Below are 14,835 nucleotides of genomic sequence, written 5' to 3'. Positions count from 1 at the left end.
AGCCGCCCGGCCAGGCCCGGGGGTTGCGTGCTGGGCCGGGAGCCGGCGGAGGCGCGCGGACGCGCAGGCGCGGACTCCGGAGCCCCGCCCCCTGGGCGGACCCGGCGCGGGCGCAGGCGCGCTGAGGGCGCCCGGCCGCGCTCCCGGCCGGCCCCCGCCGAGGCCCCGCCCCCAGGCGGGGCGCGCGCGCGCCGCAGCCGCCGCTCAGTCGCTGGCGCCAGCTGCCCCAGGCCCCCGAGCGCATGTGCCCGGCGCCCTCGGCCCGGCCCTGGATTCCGCTCCCGCGCAGTTCCCGCTGCCGCCGCAGCCGGCCCCGCCGCCCATGGCCGGGACACGCTGGGTCCTCGGGGCCCTGCTCCGGGGCTGCGGCTGCAACTGCAGCAGCTGCCGGCGCACGGGCGCCGCCTGCCTGCCGCTCTACACGGCCGCCGGCGCCTTCCCCGCGGGCGTGTCGGGCCGCCGCCGCCTGCTGCTGCTGCTCGGGGCCGCCGCGGCCGCGCAGACCCGGAGCCTGCAGGCCGGCCGCCTGCTGGGGCCGCCGCCGCCGCCCTCGGCCCCGGTGGCCGCGGCCGCCGCCTCCTTCCAGGCCCTGCGCGGGCCGCTGCTGGCCTCGGCCGTCCCCGCCGGCGCGCCCTCGCCGGGCCGCGGCTACAGCCAGGTAGGCGGCGCGCGCCGGGGGGGGGGGGCGGGGGGCTGCGCGCGCACCCCCTGGCGGCCCGGAGCGCGCCGCGTGCGCCCCTCCCCCCGCGCGGGGGCCGCGACCGGAGGGGGAGGGGCGCGGCGCGGGCCGAAGGTCACGGCCTGCCCCCCGGCCGGGACAAAGGGGCCCGGCCGCCCGGAAGTGGGCGGGTCAGAGGTCAGCGCCCGCCTCGGGGCATGGGGTCCCAGGTCCGACCCGGAAGGGGCCCCCGGCTCGGGAGGCCCGGCCTTGCGGAGCCCCGGGGGCCCCTGGCCCTCATTTTACGAGTGAGATGCCGCGAGTAAGATGTGCGGGGGGCTGGGCCCTGGGCCCCCCACCCTCCCGCCCCCGCCCCCGGGGCCAGAGCCGGATGCCCGGCTCGCCCCCCTTGTCTCGGCCCTGGCCCCGGCAGTCGGGCCGAGGCCCGGAGGGGCTGCGGCCCCCGGGGGGCTTCTCCGCCCGCCCCTGCCCCGGGCACCGGCTGCGCCCTTGAGGGAAGGGCGCCCCCTTCTTTGGATAGGATGGTTTGGGGTGCAGAGTGAGATGGGGAGGGCCTCCTGGCTGCCGGGGAAGGGGCTGCCCCTGGCCTCTTGGGCTCGTGGGGCCTTAACGGGCCTAAGCTAAGCCTCTTCAAGGTGAGGCATTTCTTGTCTGGAGGCATCAGCAACTCACCCCCTTTCCATCATTTTACTGGAGAGAGAATGAGAGAGTGTCCGTATGTGTGTGTGCGTGTGCGTGTGCATGTGTGTGCATGTGCGTGTGCACGTGCATGTGTGTGTGTGACAAAGGGCCATGCCCAGAGTCAGAGTCACTCATCTAGTAAGTGCCTGAGCTCACATGAAGGATGCATCTCACCATCCGGAATACCGTGAAGCCTCTGGAGTCCAGGTCGGGCCTTCCCTGGCTTTCACTGGCGGAAGGGCAGGGAGGGATCGGTCCTGACCATTAACTCCATCTGTGGTCTTTGATTTCCAGAAATGTTCATAGAAAGGGACTGAGAAACATACTCTCTATTTTTTTCTTTCCCTTTGAAGGATTCTAATGCCTATCGGGAAGAGCTCCCGCTACTCTCTGAGTATGAGCTGGCTCCGTCCAAGTTAGGAGAGGAGGAGGATGATGTCTATCTCATTCGAGCCCAAGGATTACCATGGTCCTGCACTGTAGAAGATGTGCTTAAATTTTTCTCTGGTATATTTTACAGTTGTTTTGAAGATGTAGTTTCTGTTTCATTAGCCAGCATCTATCTATATGGAGTTTGTACCCTTTAAAAAACCTAACATAAATCTCGTGCATCGAGACGAGACGTGCCATTAAATATTGACAGACTGCATAGGGAAGATGGTGTTCTCTTTATTTTTATTCATTTATTTAAGAATTATCTGGTATGCTCTATCAGTTTTCAGATATCATAAAATGCATTTAATGCTCCAACCACTTTGAATGCATCTAAGTGACACAACATTTGGAACCCACATAGGTCTGTACAGGAAGAATATTTGACAAAACTCTCTTGCTCATTTCAGAGTTTTTTGGCCCCTCTTGCCTAGAGGAATGTGTTGAACCTTTTTTTTAAACACTTTAGAAGCTGCTGCTTTTGCTTTTTTAGCAGCATCAACAAAGATAGCCCTGTCTACTGAAACTTTCAAGTGGCCATTAGATTTCTGATTGGAGGACAGGGGTGAGTTAGTTTTAACTGCATTTTCTTTGATTTTTCTTGACTTGGGGTTCAAACATACATATCTGAAGACAGTTGCACAGTAGACTGAAACCTGCCATGAGAATACAAGATAATTGCCATATAGCATAAGAACCCTTTAAAAACTTTCTGCTGTCAAGTTTTCTTTTGTGTTGTAACCTGTTCACTAGGACTAATTTTTAATTGTCTTTTTTTTAATTTAATTGTTTTCTTTAGGAGAATGCACTGCTTTTTAAGAAACTGCATCCTAAAAATTGAATTTATTAAACTCTGACTTTCGTGCAGTTGTGCTACTTAAACATTATAAAGAGCTTTTCTAACAGAGTCCTTGTCCACAGGTTGCAACATTACAAAAACTTTTTTTTCTTCTTTCTTTTGGGGATAGGAGAGGCAATAGGGTTTTATTTTTTTTATTTTTAGGTTTTTTTTTTTTTTTGCAAGGCAAATGGGGTTAAGTGGCTTGCCTAAGGCCACACTCCTGACTCCAAGGCCAGTGCTTTATCCACTAGCAGCCCAGCCGCCCCTAGGCAATAGGAGTTTGAGTGACTTGCCCAGGATGGTACAGTTAATATCAGAGACACTTACGCTACAGTTGAACTCTCCTGATCCAGGTCAAGTGCTTTATCCACTGTTCGCCCTAGCTGCCCCATCGCCAAAAATTAGTAGTTTTTCTTGGAAAGGGAAGAAAGCAGGTAGATTATAAGGGAGATTATTTAATTTGATTTTGATTTTTTATTGTATTTTTCCAATTACACACAGAGATTGTTTTTCAACATTCATCCTTTAAGCTTTTGAATTCCATGTTTTTCTACAACATCCCTTCCTCCGAGGCAGCAAGCAATCTGATAGAGGTTGTTTCTGTACAGTCTGTTTAATATAATTCTACATTAGTCATGTTGTGAAAGAGGAATTAGAATGGGGGGGGTGGCAGACCATGAAGAAGAAAGGAAAAACGTAAAAGAAGTTTTTTAAAAAGTGGACAAGTTCTGCTTTGCTCTGCATTCAGACTCCATAGTTTTTTCTCTGGGTGTGGATGGCATTGCCCATAATAGGTCTCTCAAAATTATTAAGGAAGATGATTTGGAAGAGAGATTTGAAATCAACCGAGGAGAGGAAGGACTGTTTGAGCTCCTTTATGTGAGGGTCAGCTAGGAAGGTGTTTTACCTAGATCTCCTTACCTGCTGCATTTGTAGCTTTTTGAGAAGCCCAGCTTTAGATTGTTCTGGACCAGGAGCACTCTGTTGCTTTGATTTCTTTGGGGTGTACGCTTTTAAGAGACATCCACAGGTTTTTGTGGACAGCTTCATGATTTTGTACATTGAATTCCTCTTGAGAGAACATGCACACCATGGCTCTTTTGTCCACCTTCAGTAACATGGTATGTAGGGCAGGGTGGCCTCCGATGTCCTGCTTAATGCCCTGGCACAAGAGCCGTGGAGGGCATGTCCATCCTGGAAGGATCAAAGTGCCTTTAACCTTGAGAGAGAGAGAGAGAAGGGTGCCTAATAAATGTTGCTGTTTATTACTCTGTTATTGTTGCTTGTGATGGTCGACTTTGTTTCTTGCCCAAAGACCAAGAGGACACACTCCCTTAGGTATAGAGATGAAATAAATGCTAGATTTATGTTTTTTTTTCCTTAATTTCTCTTCTTTGGTCTTATTTTTAGACTGTAGAATCCGGAATGGTGAGCATGGGATCCATTTCCTCTTAAATAGAGATGGGAAACGCAGGGGAGATGCATTAGTTGAACTGGAGTCGGAGCAGGATGTAAAGAAGGCCTTAGAAAAGCACCACCTGTACATGGGTCAGCGCTATGTAGAAGGTAAGGGAGATGGGAGATCCAGCCCAGCTTTGTGTGTCTCTGTCAGTTGGGGGGAGAACTTTAGGTTCTGGGGAGAACTGATCCTTTTACAGTGCCTTCATGGACTTCTCACCGTTTGATCTTCTCAAGCTCTTGGGTCAGAGGTCACTAGAACTAGCCCTTTGGGTGTCTGTCATTTATAGCAGGGTGGCAAGGTGAGGCCCAGGAAGGTTCCATGCTTTGGTGGAGCAGGCATAAGGCACAAGAGCCAGCGTCTCATTCCTTTGTCAGGGGTTTTGCCATGATCTAATAGTTGATTATAAAGAAAGAAGAGAAAAGGAGAATTTAGCAGAAACTCATTAGAGGATCTACCCTCAATAAACTATTAATTTTTAATGTTGTTATGGTGGCTCAATCAGCAGTTTATTTTTGGAGTTATAGGTGACTGTTGATGATTTTTTTCCTCTTCGAGACCACACCTATAATTCCATTGGTAGAAGGGGGCAATTCCTGGTGAGGAAATTTCCTTCTGTCCATCTGGACATCTGCTCTACACCTTTGTAGAAAGTTGGCCAAGGTCTGTGACATTAGTGACTTGCCCAGTGGTCTGTGTATCAGAACTGGGCCTTGAACTTGAACCCATTGGGAAGTTGACTGTCCTCTGAGCCATGTTCCTTTGTCCTCTTGCGGAGGATTTTGGTTGCTCTCTTGATGCCTTGATCTTTGTAAAACATTCAGCCTTAGACATTTTGGAATGTCACAAAAAAAAATTTCCTTCCCTCTGTTTATTATTGGTGTTTCTAGAAACACAACTTTTTTAAGCCCTACTTGGAACCTTGGGTCATCCTTAGAGGAAAAATTAATACATGAGACTAATCTTCCTGTCTTGACCCTGAGGAGTTTAGGTTTAAACTCTTTTTTGAAGTTGTATAAATGGGAGCATCCAACATTCAGAGTCTGTTCTGGACTCCTCAGGGCCCTGAGCTACAGGGACTCGCTGCCCCTTGTGGTGGTGGTGTGGGGGTCTGGAGCTCCTCCTGGCCTTTCTTTCCTCTGTAGTTTATGAAATAAACAATGAAGATGTGGACGCCTTAATGAAGAGCCTTCAGGCCAAGTCAAACCCGGTTGTCAACGATGGAGTGGTGCGTCTGAGAGGACTCCCTTACAGCTGCAACGAGAAGGACATTGTGGAGTTCTTTGCAGGTGCTTAGGTTCTCCTCTCCTGTCTCAGTGCTCTTCCTGGTCTTTTTGCTTTCCCTGCTCGTGCCTTAGCCAAATCTCCATCAACAGCTTGTTTTCATTAGAACTCATACCTGGTATTTCAGTTGTTTTGAGAATATTGGTTGGTTTTGTTTTCTTTTGGTAATACGACTTGTTCTCAGTATAAAATTGGGTTTGTTTTTAAATCACTATTACAACTTTTCATTCTCTTCCCTCCTCCCCCAATAAAAGCCCTCTTTAGCCAAAAAAAACACACAACCCCAAAACCACAAACAAAATCATGCATTGACTGTGCCTAAAATTGTATATCTCCTCCTGCATGCACCTCCCCCTCCCAAAGAGGGGAGCAGAGTCCTCTATCCTGGAGACCCAGTTAGGCTGGGCCCATTCTCAGGCCTTCCTCTGCATTGCTCCTGGTGCTGCTCATTCATCCAGCTCATTCATCCAGCTCTTAGCCTGGGGTACAGTAGCACTGGTTCCATTCACATCCCTGATGGGGACCCGCTGAATTTGTAGCTTTTTGAGAAGCCCAGCTTTAGATTGTTCTGGACCAGGAGCCCTCTGTTGCTTTGTTCTCTTTGGAGCATACGCTTTTAAGAGACATCCACAGGTTTTTATAGATGGCTTCGTAACTTTCCCCAGTTGCTTTACAGGATGATGGATCAGATTGGTAACTCCCCTCCCTGTGTGGTGATGCCCATCTTCCTATGGCCTCACCATCCATTGTCATTTCCCTCTTTGGTCCTCTCTGTTATTCAGACACATGCTGTGGCCTCATTTATAATTCATGCAGAGTTGTTTTTCATGGGGTAGTTTTTCTGTTTGCTTCAGTTAGGGAAGAAATTGTATTCTCCTGAGTTCTCACTCACATTTTCACAGCTATTCTTTCCATTTCTGTAAAACTACTACTAATGTGCTACTAATAATCCTAATCCTAATCCTAAAATACCAGGAGATTTCAGGAAGTATAAGAGAAATGAGACCCAAAGATTCATGTAGAGCTTGTTAATTTTTAGCTACATTTTTAGAGCAAGTTTCCTGTGAAAAGTTGTGCTCCAAGAGTGCCCTGTGTTGGGCTGAGAAGGACTGAGAACATTGGGTGCCTGTCTGCCTCTAGTTTGTAATGCAGAGTTGGCTTACCCCGTTTTATTTTTACCTTGTTTATATTCAGGTTTTTTTTTTCATATAATAGTTTCACCCCTATTTATTTCCCACGTATTTATTTCCCATTTGGTTACCTTGAAATGGGACAGAGGAGAAATGAGAAAGCCAGAGAATGGGTGACCTGGAGAGATGGAAGGCCTCTAAATCAGTCCAATCCCCTCCTTTTACAAATGAGGAAAAGAAAGCAGTGAAGCCTCAGACCTGGGATCCAAAAAGCAGGTCTTCATCTGGAGAAGGGAAGTGTCACCCTTCCTCCCCCACCCCAACCCCTCAGCCCCCTCTTCGCCAGCTTTCCTGCCATAGAGACCAGGCATGGATTTGGTTTGTTTTAAGTTTAAATGGTTGCTCATTACTAACATAAGCATTTCCATGTACACAGAACAGGAAAAGAGGAGTATACGTGAACCTGTGAGTCTGTTAGGGGCAGGTTTTTTTTTTTAATTCAGACTTTGGATTCAAAGACATCCCATCTATCCTTTTCTCTTTCTGACCCTGGAATGCTACAGAGATATTTTTTTCTTTATTTTGGACATTGCTATTCTTCCTCCACTAAAGAGTAAACTTTGTAACAATTGAATATAATGAACACATATCCTGTTATAGGACAGGCTGTTCATCCATGATCAGTGAAGTTCATCCAGTGATCAAGTGAAGGCACTAATGAGAAGTTCCACGCACAATTTAGGAGCTGTAGATTAGAATAATTTCTTGGTTTCCAGGTCTGAATATAATTGACATAACATTTGTGATGGACCACCGAGGGAGAAGGAAAACAGGGGAAGCCTATGTGCAGTTTGAAGAACCAGAAATGGCCAACCAAGCACTGCTGAAACACAAGGAAGAAATTGGGAACCGGTGAGTGTCATGACCTTGGGGGGAATGCGTATGGGGAGGCTTCTGTTCCCTGAGAAACCTTGCTGCCTGCTTTTATCAGGATTTATAGACAACTAGTTGTGGTTGTTGGCTTTTCAAACAGCTCTTCCAGGACAACAAAATAATGTTTTGAAGTGCAAAGCCAAGAGGGCATCTGGACCTGGAGTCAGAAAGGCCTGAGTTCAAATTCTGTCTCTGAGACTTGCCAGCTTTTTGACCCTGGAGGGAAGCTTTAGACTGTAGATTCTGAATTCAGCCTTACTCATTGTACATATGAGGAAGTCAAGTCCCAGAGAGGTCAGGTGAATTGTCTGGGGTGACCCAGGCCTCATTGCTTCTAGTCCAAGGCTCTACCTGACTTCATATCCCCCCCAACAAGGAGCAGGCCACCCCAAAGTCTCCCAGGTTTCTTGTTTGTCCCAGTCAGGGAAGCAAGACCGGCTCTGGATGGGCAGCGGAGTGAAGTATAGCTTGTGGGCAGTGACGTGAGGAGGGGAGGAGATGACCGTTGAGGTGGCAGCCAGGGACCCCCAGCCCCAAGAGATGATCTCCATCTGACCAGGTGGAGCCTGGTGCCTGTGGGCAGCCAGGGTGGTCTCTGCTGAGCTGGATGCTTCAAAAGTGTTGTTGGGCCCTGCGTTGAGTGGTGCCGGGGCATCATCTTCCTCCTCCCTCCTTGCTCATGTCTGGCTCCCCAGCCACAGATGCAATTGGGGTCCACCGAGGTAGCACCACTCTGCAGCCGACCACCCTCACTTGTGGGGCTGGCCCAGGCTGGTTTTCTTCTGGGGGCTGGGGGGCTCCACTCCTTCCCTCTTGGTCCCCAAGCAGGCTCTGCTGTTGGCGCAATCAGGTTGGCTTGGGTTGGGGTGGAGCAGATGTCCCCCAAGTCTTGGTGCCTCCATGCTTGGGACTTCTGGGGTGCACACCTCTTTATAAAGTCATTGGTGTACAGCTGAGGTGAGAGTGAGAGAACCAATGGAAATGCCACCCTGCGTCCCCTTCCCAGGGTTACATGCATCTGTGTATATGCTGAGGGATGAGTGGTAGTCAGCAGGATGTGTACTGCCATGTGCACACACGTGTGTGTGTGTGTGTGTGTAGCCCCAGGTGGTCCCAGAAGTCCCACTGTGACTGACTGGGACAGGGGGGTACACTCTAAGTCTTTCCCCCTGGCCCTTTGTCCTCAACTCCCTCCATCCTGAGCGTCTGCTCCCGTGGACTTTTGAATCAGGTACATAGAAATCTTCCCAAGCAGAAGGAATGAAGTCCGGACTCATGTTGGGTCTCACAAAGGAAAGAAAATGGCGCCTTCTCCTGCCAAGTATGGGCCTGAAACAGAGTTGCACTTTGAAGAGCACGAAGCCAGTGAGGAGCTCCGACCCATCTCAGCATTTGAGAATGAGAAGGAAATGGGTGAGTCTTGACATTGGGTTTGTCCCAGGCTGTCATGAGGGTGGGGTGGGTGTGCCCCCTGGAAGGTACAGAAACAACCAGGAAGCACTCTAGTGCATGGGGTGGTGAGGAGATCCCTTGAACTCTAGGCCCCCTTTCTGAGCCAGAGAAGCCAGGGAAAGGAATGAGCTTCAAGGGGGCAGGCTTCGAGATAGACAAGCATTTCACTTCCTCTTTAGGAATAACCTTATTCATTCTCTTTCTAATTGCCAGAGGGCACTGGCTGCATTGGAGAGGGGACCTCCAAATGGCGGGCCTGTGCTGAGTTCATTGGCTTACACTGGGGCAGGGGCGAGGAGTGGGGCTTCCACAGCATTTCTGACAGGCTGTGGCGCATTGAGGCAGCCTGTGGTCATTTGAATTTCTAGGGTTAAATCCCTGGTTCTGCTCACACTCAGCACTATTGGGGGATTTTTATGAGAGTCTCACACCTTGGGTCTCTTCCAGCTCTGAGTCTGTGACCCCAGGATTCTTGGACCTCTGTCTAACCAGGTGGAGGGTTTGTAGGGAATGGGGGGGGGGTGCAATGTTGCTGTTCTTCTTAGGTCCTGAAACTACTCTGGGGGTTTGTTTTCTCCCAGAATTACCAAAGGAGGCCCCTGAGAAGACCCCCGAGGCTGCTGATTTTGGAACCCTGCCTTCCACGCATTTTGTTCACATGAGAGGCCTGCCTTTCCAAGCTAATGCTCAAGATATTATAAATGTATGTGGCAGGAAGACCTTGTCAGGATTTGGGGGGATTGAACCCAGTGCTCCCTGGGACTTGGGTGGGGAGGCTGCCTCCAAAGCTGTAGCTGGATGAGGCTGGAGGTGGGGAGGGTGGGGTGGGGTCGAAGGTCAGGGATTGAGTTGGGGATAAATGAAGCATAAAGTGAGTGGAATTATTGCAGGCCCACGGGGCAGAAGCTCCTGGGATCTGGGCCTGGAGATGGCAGGTGGCAGGAGGCCGGGTAGCCCCAAGCCAAAAAAGTGGCAGCGGAGACAGACTAGGAGTCATGGGGAGGAATCCTGAGGGGCTGGAGAGAGTACCTGAGGATGTGAGGGGGGCAGTCCATGCGGAGTCATTTGTGTTGAGCACCCATGTCTGCAAAGTGTATAACAGGAGGCCGGGCCCTGTTCTTAGCCCATTCTACAGATGAGCAAAATGAGGCAGGTTAAGAGTTAAGCCCAGGGTCACCCAGCCAGTGTCTAAGACTGGATTTGAATTCAGGTCTTCCAGATGGGGAGGCAAAGGCTTGACCACCCTAGCATCTGACCAAAGAGTGGGAAAAGTGACCATTTTTTTTGTAAGCCCTCCTTGTAGGACTGCTCAGAAAAACTGAAGGAATGAGAATCTTAGCCTCCTGGAATTGTTTTAGTCTAACCCCTCGGGGTCCTTTTTATGGCTGAGGATTCCGAGGTTACTAAGAAAGTTCCCACACATCCCTGTACCATGACTGAAAGTGCTTGTCTTGTTCAGATTGTAAGGGTGTGTGTATGTTGGGGGAGGGGTGTGTGTGTGCACGCGCATACATGTGCACGTGCATGAGGGTGTGTATCCTCTAGGATCTTAAACTATTTTCTGGCCCATCTTGGGGCAAGGTCCTCCCTGGCCTTGACCTTGCTTTGGCCTGGAGCCAGGGGGGCTGGCAAGGGCAGGTGATGCGATGCTGGGTGAGATGCTGGTTGTTGCAGAGACCAGCACATGGATGGGTGCCTTGAGGGACAGGCGTGAGCTTTCTGGTGTCTATTTTCTCCTTGTAGTTTTTTGCTCCGCTGAAGCCTGTTCGGATCACCATGGAGTACAGCTCTAGTGGGAAGGCCACAGGTGAAGCCGACGTGCACTTTGAGACCCACGAGGATGCCGTGGCAGCGATGGGCAAGGATCGGTCCCACGTGCGTAAGTGGCACCCCCTGTGTGCACCCGGGAGGGTCTGGGCCACTCTCTGGGGCTCTCCAGGCTCTATTTTGGGATCCTGTCCTTGTGGTGATATGGCACAGAGTGAATTGTGTTTAATGCCTGGGTTCCTGATATGCTCAGCTGGTAGAAAGTTTGACAACCTGGCAGACTGCTTCATTTTCTGTACTGTCAGTGGTCTTTCTTACCTGTTCCCCACTGTGTTTGATCACCCAGCCCTGGCCAGCCTCAGTCCAGTACCAAAGAGCAGCAGCTTCCCCCAGCCCTCCAGAAATGTGGGGGCAGAGCCCCGGTGAGCCCCTGACACCACATGCCCTGCAGGCTGCCTTGCCTGGGCACCCTTGCCTGCTCCTGCCTCACTTTTTTGGGGGTTGGTAGTGTTCTGTTACGCTTGCTCATGACATACAGGTACATTTTTATTAGCCATCTACTTCATTCTCAGCCCTTTGCTACCCAAAATATTGTTGGAATGAATATTTTGGGGCCCTTGACTTCCTTGGGATGTATAGACACGTGTTGTTTTCGAGGCTATGAAAACCTTAGTCATGGGTTAATTCCTATAGATTTCCCCTCTAATACGAGGAGTATTTTGGGTGATCTTTGTCAGTCTGTTTGCTATGTGTGGGGTGAAAACAGATTCTTTTTGATTTGTATTTTTATTAGAGATTTGAAACCATCTGGGCTTTGACTTAAAAGACCGATTTTTGAACCTAAGCAATTGTGCAGACATCCTCGAGGGGAAAGATGTACAAACACAAAATCATTTTCAGATTGGGAAGTATTTCATATCCTGTGGTAGTTTTTATTAACAATACTTAAAATTAATTTGGTTTTGGCATCAGAAAGTTTTCATATCTAATCTTTCACTTTATAAACTTACTAAACAGATTTTACTGGAGAAGAAAACATCTGTGTTTATAACTGAAGAAGCTTAGTGGCATTATAATTGTATTGCAAAAAGATTTCTGGGCACATTCACATGTTAAGTGTAGCTAGAACAAAGTCTGCCATTATTAATAGAAATAGTTGGGGCCTTGAATATAAGGATCTCTAACCTTAAGGAACTTACATTGTATTTAGACAGCAAGTGAATGTATAAGTATTTAATTCATTTATTTTTCCAATTATACGTAGAGATAATTTTCAGCATTTTGGGGGGGGGTTTTTTTGGGTTTTTTTTAGGTTTTTGCAAGGCAAATGGGGTTAAGTGGCTTGCCCAAGGCCAAACAGCTAGGTAATTATTAAGTGTCTGAGACTGGATTTGAACCCAGGTACTCCTGACTCCAGGGCCAGTGCTTTATCCACGTAGGTTATACGTGTCTAATCCTGTTATATATAATGAATGTATAAGTTCCCCAGAATTAAGTACAGTGGATTTCTTGGTCCAGGTTCTCAAAAAGAAAATGGGGAAAGAGTCTTTGGAAGAGAGGCAGCTAGGTGGTGCAGTAGATAGAGCACTGGCCCTGGAGTTAGGAGGACCTGAGTTCAATAAGGCCTCAGACACTTTCTAATTACCTAAGCAAGTCACTTAACCACATTGCCTTCCAAAAAATGAAAATTAAGTCTTTGGTGGGTCTTGTCTTTGGTGAAATTACATGGGTGGCCTTGTCTTCCCCTTCTAATCAGTGCTTACTTATTCTTTTGTTGGGCATGCTCTTCAGAGCATAGGTATATCGAGCTGTTCCTGAATTCTTGTCCAAAAGGAAAATAAGAGTTGCCAGGAACATCATTGAATCCATACAACAAGGTGAGCCTCAGCTTTTGCTGACATGATCACACCTTTAGAGGAGTTGTTCCCTATTGCTGAGTTTAGAACCCCCGCCGCTGACACACTTGGGATGTTGACAGATCATGTTGTGGGGTTTGGTTAGACTGTTGGCGGTGTGGTTGCAAAGTGTCTCAGCAGGCAACCTTGTGATGAGCGCAGCTGTAAGGAGCTGAGTGCCAGTGTGGCTGTGTCGTTCTCAGGATGGGTCTGTGTTGTGTCGATAGACCTGCCACCACTTTTACTATCTTCTGTGGTTCTCGTCCATGACCTTTAATTAGTTTTCCATAAAGGATCCAGTCCCAGAAAAGTGTAATCCATGGTGTGCAGAAGTGATGTCTTGGCACACGGACCAGGGGAGAGGCCAGGAGCTGCTCTGCTGCACCTGGCAGGGTAGAGATGGGCGGGGGGTGTCTTAATTGCTCTGGGCCAAGTCAGAGGCAGGAGAGATTTTTGGCCTTGAAACGTATTGAATCTTTTTTCTAAAAATTGCATTTTATCATGAAACCTCCCTTTTTTGTGTTGCCTGCTAAAACTCCACAGGCTGAATTTAGTCTTAGCCCCACAAAGCATTGTCTGCTAGAATTTCCCCATCTGACCTCATCCCAGAGACCAGAAACAATAGTTAGCATTCATTTAGTGTGGGAGGCACAGTTCAGTTTGATTGATAAAATTTTAAACAGTTTGTTTTCTCAATTTGATAAAGGTACAAAATATTTTTTCTGATTTTCAGGATGAAGCAAGAAGCATTTCATTTGCACACCTATCTTGGACATGGAATCCAGAGTTTTATCAGCAGCTTTGTCTAGGAAAACTTTTTTTGGGGGGGGGTGGGGCTGGGGTGTTTAATAGCTTTGAAGAAAAATTCCATAGCTGACTGTTTAGAAAAGAGAAGATTCGGTTTGGGATTATAAAATAAACCACATTTACATTTTTGTTCATACCACCTGGGATCTGATTGAAAATCTGATCTTTATTTTCTAAGCCCACTCAGCTTGTTGGGGAGAGTGAACCTTACCTGGCTCCTCTTCCTTTTTATTCAGTTAACCTGGTTTTTGTAACTTAGACAAAAGTTTTGTTCTCTATTATTGGAGGACCCTGATGCAAAACTTGTAGTTTGAAGGCTATAGTTGTAGTTCAAGTATTGACAACTGCAAGCAGAAGCTCACCAAAGCAGGGAAAGGTTTCTGAACTCGGGAGAGGCAGGGTGGTCTCCAGGTGTTACTAGAACCAGCCAGGAAGGGTGGGAACCCAAACTGAAAGGGTCCCTGGTAGTTAGTGGAGGCCGATTTTCTTCAATAAATATGGTCCCTTTAAGCCTTATGATATCTAACATTGGTGCCTGGTGAATTACCTGGTAATTAAGCAGTGCTCTGTGTAAAGGTGCCTCAGCTCTAAACGCACCCCCCCCCCGGGGGGGTTTTGTTTTGAACCAAGTGAGATGAATAGAGCCCACAAGTCCCTGTGAAGGATGGAGGAGGCCTCAGGTGACGGCCGACCCAGGCCAGCCGTCCGCCTGTCTGTCTGTCTGCCAGGCAGCCCCTCCAGGGCTTGGCATGCTTGTGGCCTCCCTCCTGTCCATCCATCTGCAAGTACAGGTGTGGTCACAAAGCTGGAGGTGCAATTGGTCTTAGGAAGAATTGGGAGACAAAGCTGCGCTCCTCTCACACTGGTGGTTTCCAGTAGCTCCTGCACTTAACCCATTCAGTCAGAATAGCCACCAGCTCCCAAGGTTTGTACTTCACTGCAGTGGCTGTGCACCGGGTGAATCCAAGTGCTCTGGCCAGCTGACCCCTCCCTTTTGCTTCGCCTCTTCTCAGGAAGAGTCATGGAGTTTACCAGAAGATGCAATCAACTTTCTTAAAACTAATCACCCCAGGACTGGGAGACGGTGTCTGGAAGAGGGGAGTTTTGTCTTCTCTCACATAATACATTACCATATGTAATTACCAGCTAAAAATATCAAATCACTGTACTGTAAAGTTTAGTCAATAAATGAAGGCTTATTTCAGGCTTATTCCATGTTGAGTCTTGTCTTTGCGTGCATTTTGATTCAGGTTTAGCAACTAAAGTGGATATCTGTGGTTGCCCCCCTCCAGTAAGAATCATTTTGGAGCTGATGCTGCAGAAAGTTGAACCCAGGTGTTCATACCAGTAGTGTGGATGATTTGTGCTATGGCAGGGACACAGCCTATCCTCATCCTTCCATGGAAAGAAATTTTTTAGATGTATAGCAAACAGCCAAGAGGTTTTCTTTTGAATTAGAATGGGATGGGTAGAGG

The 14,835-nt window shown here is 48.7% G+C and overlaps 1 protein-coding gene across 3 annotated transcripts; it reads left to right on the top strand.

Moving 5' to 3' along the window:
- The first annotated feature begins 213 nt into the window (after positions 1–213).
- Positions 214–14,570, top strand: GRSF1 (G-rich RNA sequence binding factor 1). 3 transcript variants are annotated; one of them, XM_074228415.1, is made up of 10 exons: positions 214–658; positions 1,714–1,867; positions 4,044–4,199; positions 5,238–5,381; positions 7,283–7,418; positions 8,671–8,852; positions 9,473–9,594; positions 10,635–10,770; positions 12,450–12,535; positions 13,287–14,570. In XM_074228415.1, exons 1-9 carry the CDS (start codon positions 323–325, stop codon positions 12,497–12,499), a joined length of 1,416 nt encoding a protein of 471 aa, XP_074084516.1. In that variant the 5' UTR covers positions 214–322; the 3' UTR covers positions 12,500–12,535; positions 13,287–14,570. The 3 variants fall into 3 exon arrangements, with proteins under 3 accessions (XP_074084516.1, XP_074084514.1, XP_074084515.1); XM_074228414.1 differs by lacking the exon at positions 214–658 and adding an exon at positions 823–980; XM_074228413.1 differs by lacking the exons at positions 12,450–12,535; positions 13,287–14,570 and adding an exon at positions 11,452–12,443 and having other exon boundaries at positions 242–658.
- Positions 14,571–14,835: the final 265 nt, after the last annotated feature.

This window comes from Macrotis lagotis, chromosome 3, assembly GCF_037893015.1.
Source record: "Macrotis lagotis isolate mMagLag1 chromosome 3, bilby.v1.9.chrom.fasta, whole genome shotgun sequence".
NCBI lineage: Eukaryota > Metazoa > Chordata > Mammalia > Peramelemorphia > Peramelidae > Macrotis > Macrotis lagotis.
This window is presented reverse-complemented; position numbering and strand designations above follow the sequence as displayed.